The sequence below is a fragment of the Idiotropiscis lumnitzeri genome, chromosome 9 (genome assembly GCF_059441095.1).
Source record: "Idiotropiscis lumnitzeri isolate Australia: NSW breed Sydney's pygmy pipehorse chromosome 9, RoL_Ilum_1.0, whole genome shotgun sequence".
Taxonomy (NCBI): domain Eukaryota; kingdom Metazoa; phylum Chordata; class Actinopteri; order Syngnathiformes; family Syngnathidae; genus Idiotropiscis; species Idiotropiscis lumnitzeri.
In genome coordinates, this window is record NC_142399.1 from 10,543,932 (window position 1) to 10,564,982 (window position 21,051).

Consider the following 21,051-nt stretch of genomic DNA (forward strand, 5'->3'; position numbering starts at 1 on the left):
TAACATAAGAATGAAATATTCACATATAGTAAATTTTATATTGTTTATTGTAATACAGATTAATTTATTGCTTGTTTGTTAAAAAAAATACTTGGGATGAGGACCTAGAAAAAAATAATTGCAATTTTCAATTTTGAGGACAACAAAATTTTAATTAGATTAGCTTTCAAAATCTTTCAGTCTGAACTGAAACCCTCAGTCATGTAAAAAAAAAAAAAAAAAAAGGAAACTACAATGAGGAAATCAAAAGTATCTTATAGATATCAAGGTTTTGGAAAACAAATATTTTAATAATACTTTCAAAGGCCTTATGGGGCAGATATGGAAAAAAAGGCTGAGTTTTTAACCTGGATTGAAAAGCTTTTACACTTTGGTCTAATTCCAATTCTGTTGGCATCTTTTTTTGTTTGCGTGCAGCATAACAGCTAAATGCTGCTTCACCATGTTTGCTTTGAGAGAGGGCGACAAAGCACATATGCAGGGTTGCCTCTCCTGACGATCAGTGATGCCTCCCGAAATATGTTAAAAATTTCTGGCCCAACTCCAAACTGTACAACTTTAAGCGTGTTTGAACGTGGGTCTCACCACGTTGGCGTGTTCCACTTGACTGATAATGAAGTGCAGTGCTGTTTCACACCCAAACCGCGAAACAAAGTGTGAACGTCAATTACACCTTGTTCCATTTACACGCCTGACACCTTGCACAAGAATACAAGGGGGAGTCTAAGGTGGCATGATGAAACCCCGAACATATGAAGCGCATTGGTGTTGTGTTTTGCCGTGCAATTATGCACACATAGCAACAACGCATCGGCGTCAACGCCGCAGACCCCGGGGGCTGTGTTTGTCTTTAAACATTTACTTTCAAAGGATTAATGCTCGCGGGCGCCTGCGTCCTCACGCCGAGACAAAAAGGCGACGGCAGGAATTCAAACACGCGAGTTCAAACACACGTCAGCGTTGCACCGACACATTTGTAAGACCTCTCTATTAATGTTGTACTTTGCGGAACCGTTCGCCGGCGACGAGAGCTGATAAATATGAAAGTGGCCTCTTGTTGACGCGGGGTTTGGGGATACGAGTCGTGTTTCCGTACAGCTTCAAACCGCAGTTGAGCTCTCAGCTATCATCAATGGGCCGGATTATGGGAATTTGACTTTTTATTGCCTGTGTACAAATAGTTGGGTGTCTCTCGAGTGCCTTTTCAAGCATCAAGTGTGAAATTATACAACCCAGTAAATCTTTTCTCTGTCTACGACTAAAAAGTGTGCGTGAGTGAGCTGTTCCCCACTGTTACATTAATGTTGTTCAACATTTCCATAATAACCACCTCCCGCCAGTAATGATCAGTTATGCCGGGTGAAGATGCAGAGCCACTTTCAACCTTATGGTAAAATTTGTCAGCTTTGCGAAAAGCATCATTTTTTTTTTACCTGAACGCAAAGAGGTGAGGTAAGCAGAGCTGTAAGTGTTTTTGGGAGACACCGGTTACCTTCATGAACAGGTTTTGTTGCTAAGCAACGCAGTGAACACCTCCCTCAAATAGTTTGATGATAGATACCACAAGATGTCATCCAAGCACTCCTTTTGTCTTAATGTCCTCAAGCCATTTCAAAATAGTTCCCTGACACAGAGATGGCGTCAAAGCACTACTTTTGTCATAATGATGCTCTTCAACTCACTTAAACATAATTTCTTGCGACCAAGATGCCGTAAGATAGCGACAAGGCACTACTTTTGTCAAAATGAAGCTTTAAACTCACTTTGACATAGTTTTTTGGGACCAAGATGGTGGCAAAGCACTACGTTTGTGTCAACAAAGTTCCTCAACTCACTTTAACATTGTTCCTTATGATAATAATAATAATAAATTAGATTTGGAAGTGCCTTTCAGGACACTCCAGGGCGCTGTACAGGGTAAAATACAAAGTAAAAACACAAATGGGGTAAAAAGACCAACACGTAAAACAAACTGGATTAAAATACAAAAGTAGACGAGGCACCAAAATGCTGAAAAATAGCGACAAAGCACTACTTTTGTCAAAATGAAGCTCTCAACTCACTTTGACATGGTTCCCTGACATGTCACCAGACAGAAAATCCCTACTTTTGTCCAAATGTGAATGCTGAGCCTTGCACCAAATGCTCGGTGAAGTTGTACTTGTAATTTGACAAGCATCCTCCACAAGGCAAAATCGAATCCATGCTGTCATTGTGTCTACTTCTCAGTTGGGTCATTTTTCTATCTTTGGTGCTCTTAGTGCAGCCGGCTAGCACGGTCCTGTTGTCTGGGTAACAAAATATGTACATGCCATTTTGCCTAGCAAATGGTCAAGGTGAAGGCTGGCGTACTCTCCAAAGTAGTTGTCGATAATCAATTAGTTGGCGATAAATCAATCAATTTTGACGTTGCCTCATGGTTTTAATGCCGTCTCTTTTCTCCCTCAGCCGTCCTCAATATGGACAACACAGTCGTGGATCTGGAGACCCTACAAGCACTTTATGAGAATGTGAGTATCAAAAACATCGGGCCGGCTCACAGTCGCTCTGAAACCGTTACATGTTGTTTTTATCTTGAACGGAAAGACGAACGAGTCTGGCACAGACGGCGGTTTGTGTCATCAATCTCGAGCCGTAAACATTTCGGCACCTTCCCGCCAGCGCAAAAATACATAAACACACAAGAACACAGCTAAGCAGTTTTGGCCGTCTTCTTCCCGTATTGCTTTTATTTTGAAACCGTCGCTTGCGGCAAACAGAAAGACACGCTTGCACATTTTACCGCACCGACATAAATAAACTAGATGTTATTTTATGACAGAAGAAGGATTTGGCGAGATGTGATTCATCGCACTTCCAAGTAGGCGAGCGTCAGCTGTTAGCATTGTTTTTTTTTTTTGTTAGTTTTTTTTTTTTTTTTTACTTGTGAAACCGCAATTCACACAATAGCATGTCCTTCAAAAGCAAAAAGCTCAACTTTTGCAAAAAGAAGAAAAAACAAATCAATTCAATTAGGCTGTTGTGTTTCCAGAATCAAGCGGCATGTTTTTCCACTCGACACCACTGTACTGTGAAGAGATTTTTCACTTCAGAGTTTCCTGCCTCCCTGCAAAGGGTTGAACGAAAGGACATGGGCATTAGGCACCAAAGCAAAGCGGCTCGCCACAAAGCGTGTGATGTTAGAAGTGGGCCTGAATAGGGGAGCGATGATTTAACACGGTAAATATGTTTTTGTCACGCTGGATCTGATCGCCTCCACTTTTGCTCCTGCTCCCCCTCCTCCTCTCTCAAAATGTTTGCCGAGAATGTGCATGCGCATTGTGCCTTCATCATATTTGCATCAGTGCCTATCATCGGTACGTTTCAATGCTCCGACGATAAAATTACATCTTGTATTCAAAAGGGGGCAGTAGAAAACCGTTGGGAGCCCCCACAATAAAGAACGGGGGCTATAAATGAGCATGTGTTCCACTTTGAAGATGGTGGTGAAAAAAGCTCTCAAAACACCCGCTACTTATTCAAAGGCCGCAAGTCATGAATGTCCTCTCTAAAAATGTTTGGAATTGCCTGTATTAATAGTTTAAACCATAAATATACCACAAAACTAGTGTTGTTCCGATAACACTTTTTGGGTCCCGATACTGCTAACTGGCTGTACCGATACTTTTGAAAAATCAAAATATAAGCACAATTTTTCTTGTACTTCTAAAGAATTGCATACTCACTTGGATGTAAAATTAATTCATTTGCACAAAGGTTGTCAACATGACCACTTAAAGCCATCACAACATACATGCTCTGATCACTTTATATCAGTTCTGGTTTTTGAAAATTTGTTTGAGAGAATCTGTGTTTGGGAAAGGCAGGGCTTCCGTTCCTTGAGTTTCCGAACGTAGCCTACGTTATACACCAACAAGCAACTTTGACGGTTTTTTTGGGCACTCTGAATAACCGTACAGCACATTTGAGTTTCCGAGCAGTGGAGTCGAGCATCCTCAGAGCGTGTTTCCGTACGCACCCATGATCTCGATTGTAAGATACAGTTCCTGCGAGACGGCTTTGAGATATACGCAACACTGTCCTCATGCCGTTACCTGTAAATAAGGCTGCCGAAATGGCACTAAATTGCTCCGTCAGCCCCTCTCTTATTGTCGGGCTTTGCCTGACGTCACCGCGAAGCTCCGTTCCGTGGTTCGGGCCCCTCACCAAATGCACAATGAATGGCTTTGACGGACGTTGGCACGCTGCACCCTGCTAAGTGCAGTGTGAAGAGGGTGTCAGGGTATTAAAGAAAGGGTGCAAAACATACGGAATAGGTGACATTTTCAGCAAGCACCCGAGGATAAGGTTCTACGGAAAAATAACTCGAACCGCAAATGGGCGGCGTGGCTACGCTGCATATCGCTGATGTTGATCATGGGAACAAGACAAGCTGCCGTTCTGAACCGACATGTCAAGAGTCTCCTCTAACCTCTCAACCGCTCACCCCATGATTTGGAAGCACTCTCGCCCTTGCTCGCTCTAACCCCCCGACACCCCCCCACCCTCTTCGCTGCCTCGGGCTGTGTTATTGAGTGGAGGAGCCAAATTGTTTCCCTTTTGTATTGCGAGACTCCATCCTGTCTGTGGGTCTCCAGACCCCTAAACCACAGTTGGCAGCACAGTCAGCCTGTCTTGAGGAATGCAAGGGGGCTTCTAATGGTTACGCCCTCGCTCGCTCGCTTGCTCGCTCTCTGGCTGCGCAAAAAGGGAAAGCTGCTCTCCCTCACTCTCCTCGCCTCGCCTCAGCTCGACACAAACACGCTCGCAAACAAACTGAAACCGAGCACACAGAATTTTCTTTTTTTTCCCCTTTCTGCGGCCATAGAGTCGCTCAGTCTGCGATCTTGCGGATTATAGTCGCTCCTGTGCTTTGAACAATAAGCCATTAAAAGGGGGGTGGCAGTGATAGTGGGAAACGACTCCCTCCCTTGCAATATCGCAAGCCGTAATCTGGGCCCAGACTGGCTGTCTGAAGCTCAGATTGCTGACGGTAGCGAAATGTCACGCAGGTCAGTCAGAACCACGGCCCCTCTGGTACGATCTTTTAATGATCACCTCTTGATTTCCTTCATAGCTTGTGGCTTCTGATGTCTTTGTATGTTTATGACATTATACCCTCGCTCATTTGGAAAGTATTCTTTGCACTTCAGTGCACAGAGACTCTCATAAACGGGAAACGGAGTGACATAAATGAGAGAATTAGCCATAGTCGGCTCCCTTTGGCCTGAACTAGAAAAGCGGGTAATGAATACCACTTGGCCAACTACCGCCCGAAATCTGGCATCACGGAATATCATCCTACATTCCTTTGCATTTGATATTCCACATGGGACTGTATTTCCCATGGTAACAACCGTTGCAACATGCCCTTGCAATTCAAAGATCACACGCTAATGCCTACTTGTCCCCAATTACGGCAAACACTGCTGGGCCCTTTGAAAGGGATCTGCTTTGTGTTAAATATATTTACACTTGAAAACGTCTCAAGAGGAGGGCGAAAGAGAGCTCACCCTCGCCCGAAGAAGGCGGCGGTGTGCAGAATACTAATTGGACCCCGGGAGTGTTTGATGCTCGGTTTTTGATGTCCACCAAGGATCCACGCGAAGGCCGACCGACAAGCGGGGCGGTGGCACTTTCACGGTCCGTGTCATCATCATCATCATCATCATCATGTGTGGCTGACATGATTTTAGTGTTAAAGATAAAGTGTTTTCTTGATATGTTATGGGAGTGTTCGTATACATAAAGTTGTCGCTCACCACGTTTCTCTGACTTGGCGACTGGGCTGGGCAAAGATCCAGAACCACCTTCAAGCGACCGTCTGTGTTGTGTTTAAACACATATCATTTCAATTAAAAACTAAAACCATTTTCCATCGATCAGAGAGCTCAAAATGACGAGATGGAGAACATCACAAAACACGTCAAGTCTGCGCAAGACAAGGAAGGCGCAAAACCACTGGACAAGCCCGAGCAGTGAGTCTCTGTGCGACTCACCATGTCGTCTCACAGGATGAAAGTGAACATCGTTGAAAATTCCTTCTTCAGGTTCTTGTTGCAGTTATCTGAGATCCCTAACTTCTCCGAAAGGGTCTTCTGCATCCTTTACCAGTCCACTTTCTACGAATGCATCACCTCTATTGTCCGTAAAATGGAAATCCTACAAAGAATGTGCAAGGTGAGCAAACCTTAATCTTGAACTTTTTTTTTTAAAAATTTCAATTATTATTATGGGAGCCACTCTGACTTTTATATTTGAATGTGTTTTAGTCTCTTCAGAGTGGCAAGTGTGTTTTGCAGGTCCTGGGTCTGGTTTTGGCTTTTGGCAACTTCATGAATGGAGGTAATCGAACCCGCGGGCAGGCTGATGGCTTCACCTTGGACATTCTGCCCAAACTGAAGGATGTTAAAAGCAGCGTAAGTTCTTACGGGAACAGAACTGTCATGTTGTTTCTTCAAGAAGGGGGAAACTTTTCACGAGAAAAGCCAAATCAAAAGTTGTACTATTTGAAATTGGCCTCAATAGTAATTTGCAATTTCTTGTATTGTTTTGTGATGCCACTGTTGAATGATGCCAATCATGAATAATGTGATAAGATCTCATAACACAACTGCCATATTATAAGCGCTACATCGGATTACAAGGCGGAGTCTCATATTTGGAAATTTCCATATAATGTGCAGTAGGTTATAAGGCACATTACTGCACATTTAAGGGAAACAAACCAGTACATCAAACTTTGATTCCAACATCCATACACAAGGCGCACTGTCGATTTTTGAGAAAATTAAAGGACATTAAGTGTGCCTTATTAGCCGTAAAATACGGGAAGTGGTTGCTTAGTAGACTTTGAGCAATACAATGAATTGAGTATCAATGTCATACAGAAATTAACTTGGCATGAAGCAGAACGTATGATGCTAATGATTACGTGAATGAATATGTCAGGTGCCTTCATATGGCGAGTAATGTATGTTAGTTTTAGACGGAATTCTTGAAATCTGCTTTTGTTTACCCGCACATGTTGTATGATGACGTTTGCGCCTGCAATGAATCAATTCACTTTACATTACATCCCGTTGGACAAAAAGTTTTCAAAATGAGAATAACAGATTGCGTTCCGCTTTGGAGGTTCCACTGGATATAAAAATAGTCTGGAGAAAGTCATCGGAAAATGTTGACCTCCAGTGGCTCCCCCAACCTGGAATTAGAGTCCGGTCTTGGAACTTCTGGTCCGCATGAGCTGCGGAGCTTTGGAGGAGAGGCCATCGTGTTTACTCTTCTCGCTCAATATCACAGTGGTCCCAGTCTGCCCTTGGCACCGCCATATAAGGCCATGATGCTTTGCGCTGCGCTGGAGGTGGACCGAGCGTTGCATCCATAAAGAACATCCCGCTCTGAATTATGACAGCCAGCCAAGCGTGTTGTTACATTGTTCCCCTAATGTCATGATTGATGCTCCCCTCCTACGGCTGCTGTTTCTATTTTGGTGTGCCCACGCACAAATTGAAACGTCCTGCTCCGAGATGATTAGATTAATAAATAAAGGATTAGGGTTTATTTATTTTGGTCTTTTCCTTTCTTTCAGGATAACTCCCAGAGTCTTTTGTCCTACGTGGTTGCTTACTATCTGAAGCACTTTGATGAGGTATGTTTTCATTTCTGTTTATTTGAATCACTTTTCCGTTCGGGTCTGATTCCCTCAGAAATCCTTCCAGAGCGCGCTTTTCATCTCCTCTCTCGCCAGAGGATACAATGACTTATCCTTTATCAAATTATTTATTTTTCTTTTCCGTATATACGGCAAACTGAAATCTCCTTCCTCCTCCTCCTTCTCCTTCTCTGGCTGCCTCACGATTTTCTGTCTGCGTTTCACTCTTCATCTCTCGGCCTGGGTTCGTTCAAACTGGTCGTCCGTTCGCTGGCACGCCATCTAAAGAGGCGCTGTTGTAAATAATTAGTTTTCGCCAGATGAGATGAACTCAGCCCCGAGTGCTGCTTGCCAAAATCAACCTGCGTTATATGCTCGCAGAACTCATAATGGCCTTGGAGCGACAGTGATGGAGAGGATTGTGATGATTTTTTTTCTCTTTGCTTAATTTGCCCTAAATGTGTTGCAAAATCAAACATATCCTCGCAGACTTGTTTGAATTGTCCGTAAGTGCACAAGGGCCATTTAACACATTTGTATCAATCTGGCTCGGCGTTCGTAATGTATACAAGCGAGGCCTTCCCCAAGTGGACCAGCTTGCATGAATGAGTGTGTTGTGCTTCTCCAGAACGCTGGAAGAGAGACATGCGCCTACCCTCTACCCGAGCCGCACGACCTCTTCCAGGCCTCCCAGATGAAGTTCGAGGACTTTGAAAAGGATCTACGCAAGCTACGGAGAGACCTGACCGGTAAGCTCACCCGATGGCACTCCACCGTCCTGTTTCTGAGCAGCCTGGACATTCGCTTGCCGTCCTGCCTTTCCAGCTGCTTAACTTGACCCTGAGGTGTTATTTGTTTATGGGCAACGCGTGAGGAAAACATGTGGAGCCATGAATTATGCATGAGGCCTTTAACATAACTTCTCGCGCGGAAACGGAAACTAATTTTCTCAAAAGCCGAGCATGCTACGGCCGCGGTCAGATTGGCGGAGGTGTGTCAACGGCGAGATAACATCTGGTTGTTGTCGAGACGACAAGCAGAAACAGATGTGAATGGTTCAGGACGAGACCCCCATGGGTTCAGCAGAGCTCCTCATGAAATTGAGATCAGCATACATAATGGCGCTGCTCCTTTTACTTTCACCCAGAGTAAACTCTTGAAGAAATGAGTAGAACATTTGATAGCAAGATTTCAACATTGTGTTTGGTTCGCTCCTGCGGCATCCTCTGCAAAGATGGCGGATGGGCACGGAAAATCCCAAATGTTTGCATTATTGGGTCACACGTTTTTCCGACCAATCCTAAACGCGCTTGGTAGTTTTTATCTGAGACCATGAGACCACATCTTCATTATTGATGTTGGACTTTATTGTATCGACTGAAACCTGTTCTTGTTGCAAAACTGAAATCTTCCGCACAAAAGGTCCGCGGCCATTGGTAGGATAGTGCTTCACATAACCTGACATGGTTGCATTCGTTGTCGTGGGTGTGGTACTTTATCGTGATGAGTCATGTTTCTCTCATGTAGCCAAACCAACTAACCGTAATCAAAATAAAAGTCGTCGTATTTGTAGCCTAAAAATCCCTGATGCATGTCAGAACAAAAATGTGGCGGTTGTTTTAATTGACATATTGATTTAGGACGACATTGCATCACAGACATGATTCATGTAGCGAAATCAACATACTAGCCGCAGGTCCTTTGGTAGTTTCGTGGTTCACATTGCCGAACAACACGTTTTCATGTGAAACCCAACGATCTTTAGGGTCTAAGAACAAATTCTGGTGGTGGTTCTACTCTATAATGATGTACTACATTGCATAATATGAAGGGACATTTCTCTCATGTAGGGAAATAAAATCGTATGATCCACCCCACGGCCATTTGCGGTATAGTTGTTCACTTAACTGATGTCATTTCCCACTCGACGCTCCAGTCAGGATCACCCTGTGAGTCACCCCCCTCGGCCTCATTGCGAGCACCAGTACAGAAATTGAATGGATGCATAATCCGGGATTTTGATTGACCTCTGACAAGGAAAGATTTCAGATGCCATACATAATGTGACGTCATCATCAACGGAGACAAAAAAAACCCCCAAACAAACAGGAATGCGTTGTTTGTCAGTCATTTTCGTGGCATCTGCGGATTTAAAAAATATGCTGTGATGTCTTCATCGTCAATAGCTCTCAATTAATTTTGCTTTTGGCAACAGCATCTCTTCCTCATGTCAGAAGGCAATAGTCTTTTCTAGTTCAAAATGGAGAAGATACCTCGATCCGGCTAAACACATGGAAAACACATTTTATTTATTGATCAAGATCTCTGGAAGAAAGTCTGCTGCTTGGCTTGCGCTTTGACAAGGAAGTGAAGACCTTACGAATGCGACGGCCGGGAAATGGCTCATTTCTCTTTCTCGAAGCATTCGGCAGCACTTTCCAAGTGCTGACATGTCCTCGGGCGGTTACAAATGTATTTTTTTGCAAATAATAAAGCGGGAGTTTGTCTCCATCGGCAATTCCCCAAGCAAGGTCTGGTCTCTGGGAAGTTTTATGCGTCTTTGCTGCTAAACCAATCTAGCTTGTGGGATACGCTTTGCTAAATAATGTTTTTTTTTTTTTTGTTTTTTTTTTTAACGTCGTAATTTGTAAATCACGAACATTTAATCCCTCACGTCGGGGTCGGAGAATGGACTTGTCTGTCACCCCCCCTCCGGGCGGCGTTGTCGCAAACTGACCGCACGTAAAAACCTCATCACCTGCTCAACCTGCGGAGATCGTCATTACAGAGCGGGTGCTGAATTCTCCAACAGACGCCGGCTTCCCGAATGGGATGCTGGGGTGTTCCGATAAGAGTTAAAATGACCTCGGCTAGTGCGGAGAACACAAGCAGAAGTCATTAGGAGAGGCGACATATGGTTTCTGAATTTCATACACAAACACATCCTTCGCTCCTTTTAGGTCTTGTAGATGTGTATCTATTAGAGCCACGGTGCCCAACCACCGGCGCGCGGCCCGGTACCGGTCCGAGCGCCACTTTAGCGGCGGGCCGCACAGATGAAAGAAAAAAAATTGGCAGTACTGCCGCTTTATTTATTATTCGAGGGTAAAAAATATTTTATTTTGAAAAGTGACCGGCTTCTCTCGTTTATATCGTACTCTGAACGTATGTTAAGATAGCAAAAGACCTCTTATGAAGAATAAAATTATTGGACTCAATTTTAAAGGATCCAGATGAGGTCGCTCGGGCATCTGATTAGGATCTGATTAGCCAGTTTTTTCACCTTATATGGCGCCAACATCTCAATCAATCAAACTCGCAATCATGGTTGACTTTGCCTCTTTGTGTTGACTTTTTTTCTTTGTCATTATCTGTGGAAATTAAGTCAGGAACAGAAAGTGCAGAAGTCTGGTTTCAAAAGTGAAATTTAAAAACTCTTCAAATATAAATACTCACATAAATTTGAGCTACCTGACAAATCTGCTCAAGTACAGTAACAAAGTATTTGCATTTTGTTGCCTGCACAGCATTTAGCGTAAAAAAAAAAGAAAAAAAAACTTGAAGCCTGTGGTGACATTTGCTCCGCCACACATGCTGATCGCATCCTTTTCTTTCAGCGAGCTCCAGAGAGACCGAAAAAGTATGCAAGCTGTCCTCGGAAGACAACCTGCAGCCTTTCAAGGACAAGATGGATGCTTTTGTTAGCCAGGGTGAGTTCCTCTGACCTGTAGGACATACATCCACACAAAGTTTATTAAAAGTACACCCTCCAGTACATAGTCTAGCTTTATTCTTTTCTGATTTACACTTTTCTTCCCTTCCGCCTGCATATGCCAATATTTACCTCATTTATCAGGCTTCTGCACAGCCTGCTGGTGAGCTGATCATTTGAATTCGATGTGTTGGAGGAGGGAGATATCTAAAATTGGCTGGATGGGGGCTCTCGAGGACCGAACTTGGGCCCCCCCCCGCGCTAAATTGGTCATAAGTGTGAATGACAGTCTTGATACGCGAACCGCAATCAGGCTGACAACCAGTTCAGGGTGTACCCCGCCTCGGGATAGGTTTGAGCTCACCAGCCAACGCAATGAGGATTAGCACTGCAGACATTGAATGGATGGATCTGAGAGGGGGAAATATTGGAAACAAAAAATATATATATAAATAAACAGTCACCTTGCTGAATTCTCTCTATCTCTGCGCTGATCTAAATCAAATAAACCTCTGCAATGAGATGTTTACCAAAAGGGCTGTTCAAATGATGACGATGAATTGATGTGCACTTCCTCTTTCACGCTTTCCATTACACAATAACGACGTCGTAAGAAAGTAGTTTAATTTATGCCGTTTCACCCTACCAATGCGGCTTCATTTTAATAATGCGGCTGTTATAATCAGTAGAATCCATCTTCCAAAAAGCCGCTTGTAGACTTGGTCTCATGTTTCAGATGTCAACAGCCACACCAAAAGTGGTTTTCCATCGCCTTGGTCTCACATGGTTTTGCTTCAATGACTGTTTAAATAACCCAGTATCACAGATTAGAAGAAAAGTCCCAAAAATTGAAAACAGATTTGTTTTTTTTAAATATTTTTTTTCTTCCACCCTCCTTATGTCACTCCAAACGCATCATCAGATTTGTTGTCAGCCGGGCAAAAACTACCAAAAAATACTAAACTGAAACTATTTACTGCAGGAGTACAGTTGGGAGCCGGCATTGTACTTTATGTAATGCTGCAGTAAATTAAATACAGTGCATTTTGAAGTTTAAAAATGTTCATCACCACATCAACACAAATATGTTGATCTAGTTCAGGGGTGGGCAAACTTTTTGATTGGCGGGCCACAATGGGTTCTAAAATTTTTCAGTGGGGCCGGACCAGGAGCAGATGGATGGAGTGTTTTGGTAATCTCACCTCATCTGAGAAAAAAAAATACATTTAATTTTAAATGAAAGTGAACAAAAGCTTTACAACAATATATATGTCTTTGTAAAACCACAGTATTTAAAAAATAAAAACTTAACAAGGTTTATTAATTTTTTTTTTCCAAGTTCGGCGGGCCGGATTAAAACGTCTAACGGGCCGCATGAGGCCCCCGGGCCGTAGTTTGCCCTGATATAGTTGATATTTTAGAAATATGATAACAACCGCATCTTAACATCCAATTCTTCTGTGGTTTCTCTCTGAAGCAAAAAGATGTTTAACCCACTGCCCAATGAAATTGACACTGTATAATAATTGTATAGAGACAGCATCGTATGGTGGAGTCAATTTTTGTCCACCCTAAAGTACAATCGTGGCCACACACTTTTATTTTTTTTCCCATCACACATTGCTCTTCGATTCAACAAGTCTTTCACCTCATCGCAACCCCCTGTCTCCGCCCTCCGGTCGTCATGGTAATGAAATCCTTGCTTGGTAATGGCCCAGAAGTTAAGGGGGCGGGGTGTGCAGTGGCGCATTTTCATAATCAGGCTTTTAAATATTTGGAAAAACTTTGAGGGCCGTGAAGAATGATTGACGTGCATCCTGCAACAAAAATCTAAAAAGAAGGCTGCATTTGAAGGTCAAAACACTGACATCACAGTCCAGATTGAGAAAGCGCTACTGTGTCGCTTTTGTTGTCCAACCGAGTGCAACAGCAGCAAAGCATTGCGCAACATTGTTTGCTGGGTGTTTTTACATCACAATAAATGTATTTGCCTTCTGTTGGCTTTGACCCAGCCTACATTTAACTGACTGTGACCAATCTCTCTGAAGGAACATGCCACAGGCTTCGCACCGACTGCTTTTGTATTCAAATGAGGAAGTCTAACGCGGAGCATATGTGGCTCGGCGGTAAAGCTCGCTGTCCGTTTTTTAAGGCAAGTCTGCAGATGAAAGCTCCTGGCGCCCTCGGTCGCTGGCCCACCCCCTCCTCACTCCCCTCCGTCCCTCTCTTATTCGCTCCCTTTCTGGGTTGTGGAGAGAAATATGGGAGCTCCCGCTTTGATTCACATGACAAGGTTTTTCCTCTGAGAGACGATTGAGAGCGTGGAAGTTTCACTCACATGGCTCCAGACGGGATTCTTGGGGTTCCGCCACTGTGGCGGTAGAAAGAGGACTCGAAACAAAACAAGAAGAGAGCCAAATGTCATATTTTTTTGTTATTTCGCTAATCTCCAAAAGCGAAAAAAAAAGCGGGGGTTAAACTGTTTCTGGCTCCATAGTTTAAAACCGCCTTTGTTTGTTTTCTGACCATGAAACTAACCACAGAATAACAGTGGAAGCGGACAAGCTGGAAATGCGTTGTTTGGTCTCGCTCCATTTTTGCCGCTCGCTTGACAAAGTCTCTCGCCGCTCTTTGAGGCGCAGTCACAGGATAATCTGTTTCTGATAGACCTCCAGATTACGAGAGGATGGGATTGCATCCATTCGCCCCCAATTCTTCTAAAAACAATCGTGAGATGTTTTTGATGTTTTGCTCACCATATTATTACTAAGCGAAATTATTATTGTTACTGGTCTATCATCACTGACCAATGGAAACGCACGTATCGCCATGTTTTGTCAGACGCAAATAAAATTGGTTGTTTTCTGTCTAACACTCAAATTGCTACATTTGGAGATACAATTTTTTTCATCAGACTGACAAGTTAGAAAGTAGGCCGAAAAAAAAATCAATCAACCATCCTGTTCGTTTAGTCTGTGGATTGGTTGGCGGTCAAGTGCACGTCTCGACAACCATTCACAGATAATTTACAGTTTTCAATTCACGCAACACTAGATTTTTTTTTTTTGAGTACCTGGAGAAAACGTGAAACATGAAAAAAAAACTACACCAGCGAAAGCCATAGCTGAGATTCAAACCCCAAACTTCGGAACTGTGACACAGATGTGCCAGACAGACATGCTTAACCACAGTTCACAATGTTGCCCAGATGGTTTTCCATCTGAAATCTGAACAAATGTTCAATGTACACATGAAATTTTATTTTCCACAATGATAAATTAAGTAGAACTGAATTTGTATCTTTAGGAGTCGATTCTTAGCGAATTAACTCAATCGCAATTGGACTGCTGTGGTTGTCCTGGAAGTGGTTTTGCTAAATTCTCATCCCAGCGGGCTTCAAGCAACAAGCCTCGACTTTGAAGAATATATCTTTTCAAAGTTACTATATGCGTAGTCTTCTATTTGCTGTGGTTTCTCATGTAAAAACCTCTCAAACTTTTGCAGTTGCCTGTATATGTGCGGGTGGCACAGTGGACAACTGGTTAGCACGATGGCCTCACAGAGCAGTGCAAAGGTCCTGGCTTCAATTCCGGCTTCGGTCTTCCTGTGTGGTGATTGCATGTTCTCCCCGTGCCTGCGTGGGTTTTCTCCGGGTACTCCGGTTTCCTCCCACATTCCAAAAACATGCGTGGCAGATTGATTGGACACTCTAAATTGCCCCTCGTTGTGTTTGTGAGCGAAGAGGGTTTTCGTCTATGTGTGCCCTGTGATTGGCTGGCAACCAGTTCAGGGTGTACCCCGCCTACTGTCCGAAGATTGCTGGGATACCCTCCAGTGACCTTGCGAGGAGAAGCGGTACAGATAACGGATGGGTGGATCTACATGTGTCTTAAGATTTGATGGCAACCACAACAACGCATCAACCACTTAATGATGGAAATTTTTATCGCCATCTTCAGTCTGCAGTCCTCCGCTCATCTGCATCAAACGTTCTTTGTCAGAGTTTTCGTAACTGGTCAATGTCACTTGGGTTCACCTTTCAGCGCTCCAATTTTATAAGAAAACTCTGGGGAGTATTGCTCTGTCTAATGAAGAACCCAACTGATATCGGACGGGTACTGCATCTCTCATTAATGTTCATGTGTTTTACTACTTAGTTAGCTTTCTCAAGGAACAAAGCAACTTCCTGATATCAAGCCCCATGAATATTATTTACAGATTTATCGTAATATATTGACGAGCTGTCATCCCGCAGGCACGGGACTGTGGGCTGATGGGTGATTTAGCGCCGTGGAATTGCGCCGTTCCCAGTGGGTTTTCTCCGAGATCTTTAGATGGTGCTCTGGCTTCAATTACACATCGCAACCAGATATTCCCGGGATAAGAGCTCAACATATATTTGCGCCAGGAAAGATTATCTGTTCTATCTGCTGTCATGTCTGCCTCGCAAAAAGAACCCATGAGGAGACTTGACTTTAGTTCATGGCCAATCATTGACAGTTTAACGCAGCTTTAGCATACATTTATTGACCGTGAGGGGGCCGCAAAGACAACTGTCTCCCTATTTGACGATTATGCGCGAGTGACGGTATGAACCAAGTGGGAAAAACATACCGCTGGATCGAATCCGTTGATGCTCTTCTTGTATTTGAAAACAGGCAGCCTGCGGATCAGAAATGAGATAAGTTAACCTACGTCGAGCCAGGCTGTCACACTTCACCGCCATTCCAAGTGACCTCGATGGCCGCTGAGATTGGCGCTCTGTAGCCTGCTTGAAATTTCCAAGAGTGCAGCGGTGTCTTTTGTGCACCAGCGACCAGTTTCATGTGAAGCAATATTTTGACGGACTAGCAAAGTGACAAATCATGACTAAAAATACTGACCTAACTTCACCGTTACGCTGAATATCGTGATTAATGGGAGCCCTGCGGTTGTTTCTGTTCAAATGAGCCGGTCACCGCTCGGGGAAAGTTGTAATGGGGCCACGAAGTTACAATAATGTCCTGAAGGGGATCCGCAGTGGCCGATGAACTTTGAGCTTTTTATTACATTCACTGCCATTGACGAGTATACTTGTCAATTACGTTTTGCATCTGCTATTAAATCTGAAGTTGTCACCGACTTTATTTATGCAAAGCCACCAGTAGATGGCATCAATGCTACATTTTAGAAATTAGATCAGCTTAATTTGTGAGTCCACTGAGGAAAAAATAGCTGCCTTTTGTGCAAGCTAAACCAAAATGCTGAAACAAAATGTTGTTTTTCTTCGTGGTGAAAGAAGAGCTTATTGTTACATTCAGTGTTAATATAATCCTGGAATTTTGACAATGTCAAAATGTTCTGTAGTGAACGAGTTAAATGGGAAATTCAACAGTCACAGAAACAAATTTAGAATGAGAAAACTCGCAACGAGCTGCTGTAGGCCATCACTCACACGCCGACACTCGCTTTGAACTACCCCGGCAAAACCCACTTCAGGTCCTGATGTCACTCACTAGGTTGACTCCCCTTAAAAGCAAACACACTTTAAGGATCGATGAAATGTTTTTTCTTTGGTCTCCAACTGGTCCTGATTGGGACCTGCTGGGCTCGTAGACTGTCATGTGCTAATTTCAATTTCATCACCCTTCCCGTTCCATCTCGCACCTCTCGCACTAACGACCGCACAGCCATCTGTCTCCATTTGGAGGCAACTGCACAAAGAGGCGCTTGTGCCGCACTCGGCACGTATCTTTTGTCAGTTGTGCAACAGCGAAGCGAACCGCCGCTCGAGACGCTCTGTGGCACTCCAGCGACGGCTAAGACGACTGTTGGTTTAAGCGACGGTGGCAGGCGGGAACGCTCGTGTACATACAAGTTCGCCGGCCAGTGATCTCATCCATGCACGCATTCCTTGCATGGCTCTCATTTTCCTACAAAATGTCTTTTCTTTTCTTGTCTTTTTCAGCCAAAACTGAGCTGGAAACGCAGGAGAAACTACTGGCCGACACTCAAAACACGTAAGCCCTTGATCTTTCTTTCATGATTTTCCCGCAGCTTCTTCACCTCTCTCTGGTCGGTGATTCCTCTTATTCCATTTCACAGGTTACATAAGGGCCTGCGCTTGTGCGTCAAAGCCCTGATTTGTGAGTTTGGAAGCAAAGGCAACACAGGATGATAAATCCAACAAAGCTTTAAATGCCATATTCACAGAAGAACATAATCTTGCCGCTTTGTCAATGTTTAGGGCTTCTGGTTCCCTCGGTTATAAGGAAGGTGCGGGCCATCGTTCCGGGGGGGCCTCAGTAGACGGGAGGCCCCCCTGTGCGGTGTCTGCGTTGTTTATCTAAGCGGAGCGAGAGTAGACAGCCTTGGCTCCAGGTTTCTGTTACGGCTGGCGAGGAATGTGTTCCTACAGCACACTCCAAACAAAGAGAGCCCAACCTGTCCACCGTATTGATCCACTGCAAACGGCTCCCCCCTGTTCAACACCTTGACATGCGTCATCGCGCGGCACCAGCGCTTCTGATGGATCGTTGGTGCGTGGCCCTCCCTAAAAACACCTAAACACGTGTCCATCGAGGTTCAAGCTACATCTCCCAAATGAGAAATTCGGCTTGGAGCATTACACTTTGGCATATCCATCCATATCAATGCTATTGGTTGTTCATGTCAATCATCTTAACTCATTCACTGCCATTGACGGCTAAAGACGTCAAACATCCTTTTTTTTTTTTTTTATTTATATATTTTATTTTTTTACTCGTCTGGTAGTGAATGATTTTGAGTTTGAGCTTCATCAGGGATTTGACACCCACCCAGAAGAAAAGCCAAACACCGAAGACAACTTTTGCTGCCCAACTCTCCTTTTCACCCCAAGCTGTTGCTGTGGTTGCGAGGAACAAACAAATCTGTTGTAATTTTGATTAGCATGTCTTCCCATTACTATTATTTTTGGGCACTAAAGTCAAACCCTTCTATTGACTGAAGAATTAGTAAGTTTCAGCTAGATTTAGATAGTTCATTTATTGTTCATTAATATTGCAATAATTTAAATTGCATTCCGACCTTCATCCTCCTCTCTGTGTCACACCCAAAGTGAGCCAGGAAAGGCTCCAAGACAGGAATCGATGATGAAGTATGGATGGATGACTTTACTACTGTGTTAGCATAGCAAAGTGATACAATACAGCGCGTTCTGACTTAAGTCCAAATCTGTGTCTGTTCTCTGAATTGACTGTTTTGTTTCGAAAAAGCATCAAATTCCTAGATAAGCGTCTGGATTCCACACATTTGCTCGCCGACGCCAATTTTTTTTTTTTGTAATAACCGACTTGTTGTTTTATCTCAATAGTTTTGTCCGGATGGTCATGTTTTCTTTTTTGTTCTCATCTTCCTTCAGCTTCTTGGCACTGAGCACGTCTTTCTCGGTCAAGCCCAAATCAGGAGAAAAGGAGGCATCACCCAATACTGTTTTCAGCCTTTGGCATGAGTTTTCGACGGATTTTAAAGAACAGTGGAAGAAGCAGAACAAGCTGATGCTAAAGGAACGGTAAGTATGGATGGTTGATGATGAGCTTGCTTGTTTACTAGCTTGCCTTTATTTTTGTCATTTTTCATTTTTCTTTATTTTTGTAGTAAACTAATGGCTGTCTTTGTGCCATTTACGCTCGTCTAGAGATGCGAAATAAAGAAAGAAAAAAAAAAAAAGCACATTCAGCTCAAATTCATGCTGAACGTAAACATTTTTAGAGTGTCCGAAATCAAATCTTGTTTCGTTTTGTCTTTGGAAAGGTAATATCCCCTTTGTGACCTTTTTGACTGTCATTAATTCTACTTGAGTGTCCCAGAATTCAACAATTGAGCAAGTTCAAGTGTATCTTGCATTCTGAAGATCCTATCATGGTCATTCGGATTCTTCGGCACTGTAATGAAAAGAACACACGCAGCATCCACTTGGCTTCCAGTGCTATGATGGATACGCTGATAACAATGCATGACAACAGAAAGCAAATTGGTCCATTCTGCCACAAGAAGATCACATCGTGATACTCGTCAAAAGGGCCCTGAGTAAACCGTTGGTAGGAAAGAAGACAAACGACATTTGAAGGCTTTAACTGTTTGGGGATTTTGTTATTGACCCTTTGTAATATAATATAATATTTTTGACACAAGGTTACTTCCTGGGGAAACGCTTACTAAATTGAAATCTAATACTTTAAAAAGTAATATATATATATATATATATATATTTTTTTTAATCAATTGAAAATGCTAACTTTTTTTCTCATGATGATCATGTTTTTTCCTCATCCTAGTTCAAATTAATTCTGTATTCTTTTATTGTGCAATTTTGTATCCTATGATTACTGACTTTGTGTTGGGAAAATTCTGATAGAATTTCAAGTGAAAATAATTTTTCCCTTCTAAAGTGATGGCTTAATTTTGCTGTGTAAAAATATTACTTTGTTCTACGAAGAAAGTCCTACTTTTCCCCTATCATATTTAGGATATGCTATTTTTTTCTTTTGAATGTGGCTCATATTTCACAGACAGCCACACCAAGTTAAATTTTTATGAATTTTTACATGTGCCAAAGTATGTTTCAGAAATAATGTTTATTCTGTGTTTCTACATTTTTCATCAGGCTGAAGATGGCGGAGGATTGTTTCAGACAGGCCAAGGAGAAAGCATCCTACAATGTCAAACCCAAACATGCAACCGGAATAGTACGTCGTTGATTTTCTTTGTCTGACTTCTTCTGTTCTACTCTGCTTTCTCTCAAGTCGTCTCATGAAAAAAAAAAATATATCTTGTTTCTTTTCCACAGAAATCCAAGCTGGGCCAGAAGATGTAAAGCAGAGACCGGTTATCACCGAGGCTACTGCGCAAGTACAATCAGATGTGACGCATCAGTCATTTTTACTCCAAACTATTATTTTTTACAAGTCAATTTAATAGTGTTGTTTATCGCAAGTTGGCCCATTTTAAGCGTATCGAGCGCGGAATGCTCAGCCCATTTCTGGCAGCACTTATTGAATTATTGCTTGCAAATGACAAACTCGAGCCTTGGGGATTAGAGCGTAGATGCCAGAAAATACTCAGTGCAAATTCGTAGCAACATTGAATTCGTGCGTTGGATTTTTAAAAGCCATATGGAGAGGATTTTTTTTTTTTTCTTTGAGTGTGATATCAGTTTTTCACAGTGCCTTATCTCACAGACACAAGTTGACAAATGAGTGCTGGACAACATGGATTTTAGAAGACATAATTTGGAATTTTATATTTGTATTGAAAGGAAAAGTGACAAAAACATGACTTCTCTTTTATCTGGTTGCATTCTGGTGGACACGTGTTTAGTCCCCCCTTCTCTGCATCCGCTCATCCTCAACAGGCCGCAAGTGACGTGATGTGATGTCATCATGCTCAAATCGCTGGCTTTGTTTTAATCCTAACGCGGCTCATTTTGATATTTTGTCGTATTATCATCGAGCGATGTGCTAAAGGAGGAAGAGGATCACATGACATGTTTTGGATGAAACACCTTTTGACCACGAAAAAGATATATATATATATATATTTATTGAATAAAATAATTTACATTAATTTTACATTTTGGTGGGTTTTTGCTGTTCCTTTTCATTAGCGGCCGGGCAACACACACACA

General features: G+C 42.9%; 2 protein-coding genes across 2 annotated transcripts in view; one reads left to right on the top strand and one right to left on the bottom strand.

Annotated features, from left to right (window-relative positions):
* Positions 1–20,995, top strand: part of fmn2a (formin 2a) — a 37,052-nt gene extending 16,057 nt beyond the window's left edge. The window contains exons 7-17 of the mRNA XM_088304839.1: positions 2,449–2,510; positions 5,926–6,017; positions 6,090–6,219; positions 6,312–6,458; positions 7,631–7,690; positions 8,322–8,442; positions 11,311–11,403; positions 17,353–17,404; positions 18,787–18,936; positions 20,032–20,113; positions 20,215–20,995. Of these exons, the coding sequence (XP_088160965.1) occupies positions 2,449–2,510; positions 5,926–6,017; positions 6,090–6,219; positions 6,312–6,458; positions 7,631–7,690; positions 8,322–8,442; positions 11,311–11,403; positions 17,353–17,404; positions 18,787–18,936; positions 20,032–20,113; positions 20,215–20,241 (1,016 nt within the window). The 3' untranslated portion in view covers positions 20,242–20,995. The remainder of the gene's footprint in view (positions 1–2,448; positions 2,511–5,925; positions 6,018–6,089; positions 6,220–6,311; positions 6,459–7,630; positions 7,691–8,321; positions 8,443–11,310; positions 11,404–17,352; positions 17,405–18,786; positions 18,937–20,031; positions 20,114–20,214) is intronic.
* rgs7a (regulator of G protein signaling 7a) overlaps positions 1–21,051 on the bottom strand; it is a 147,194-nt gene that overhangs the window by 63,062 nt on the left and 63,081 nt on the right. The gene's annotated exons all lie outside the window — the stretch shown is intronic.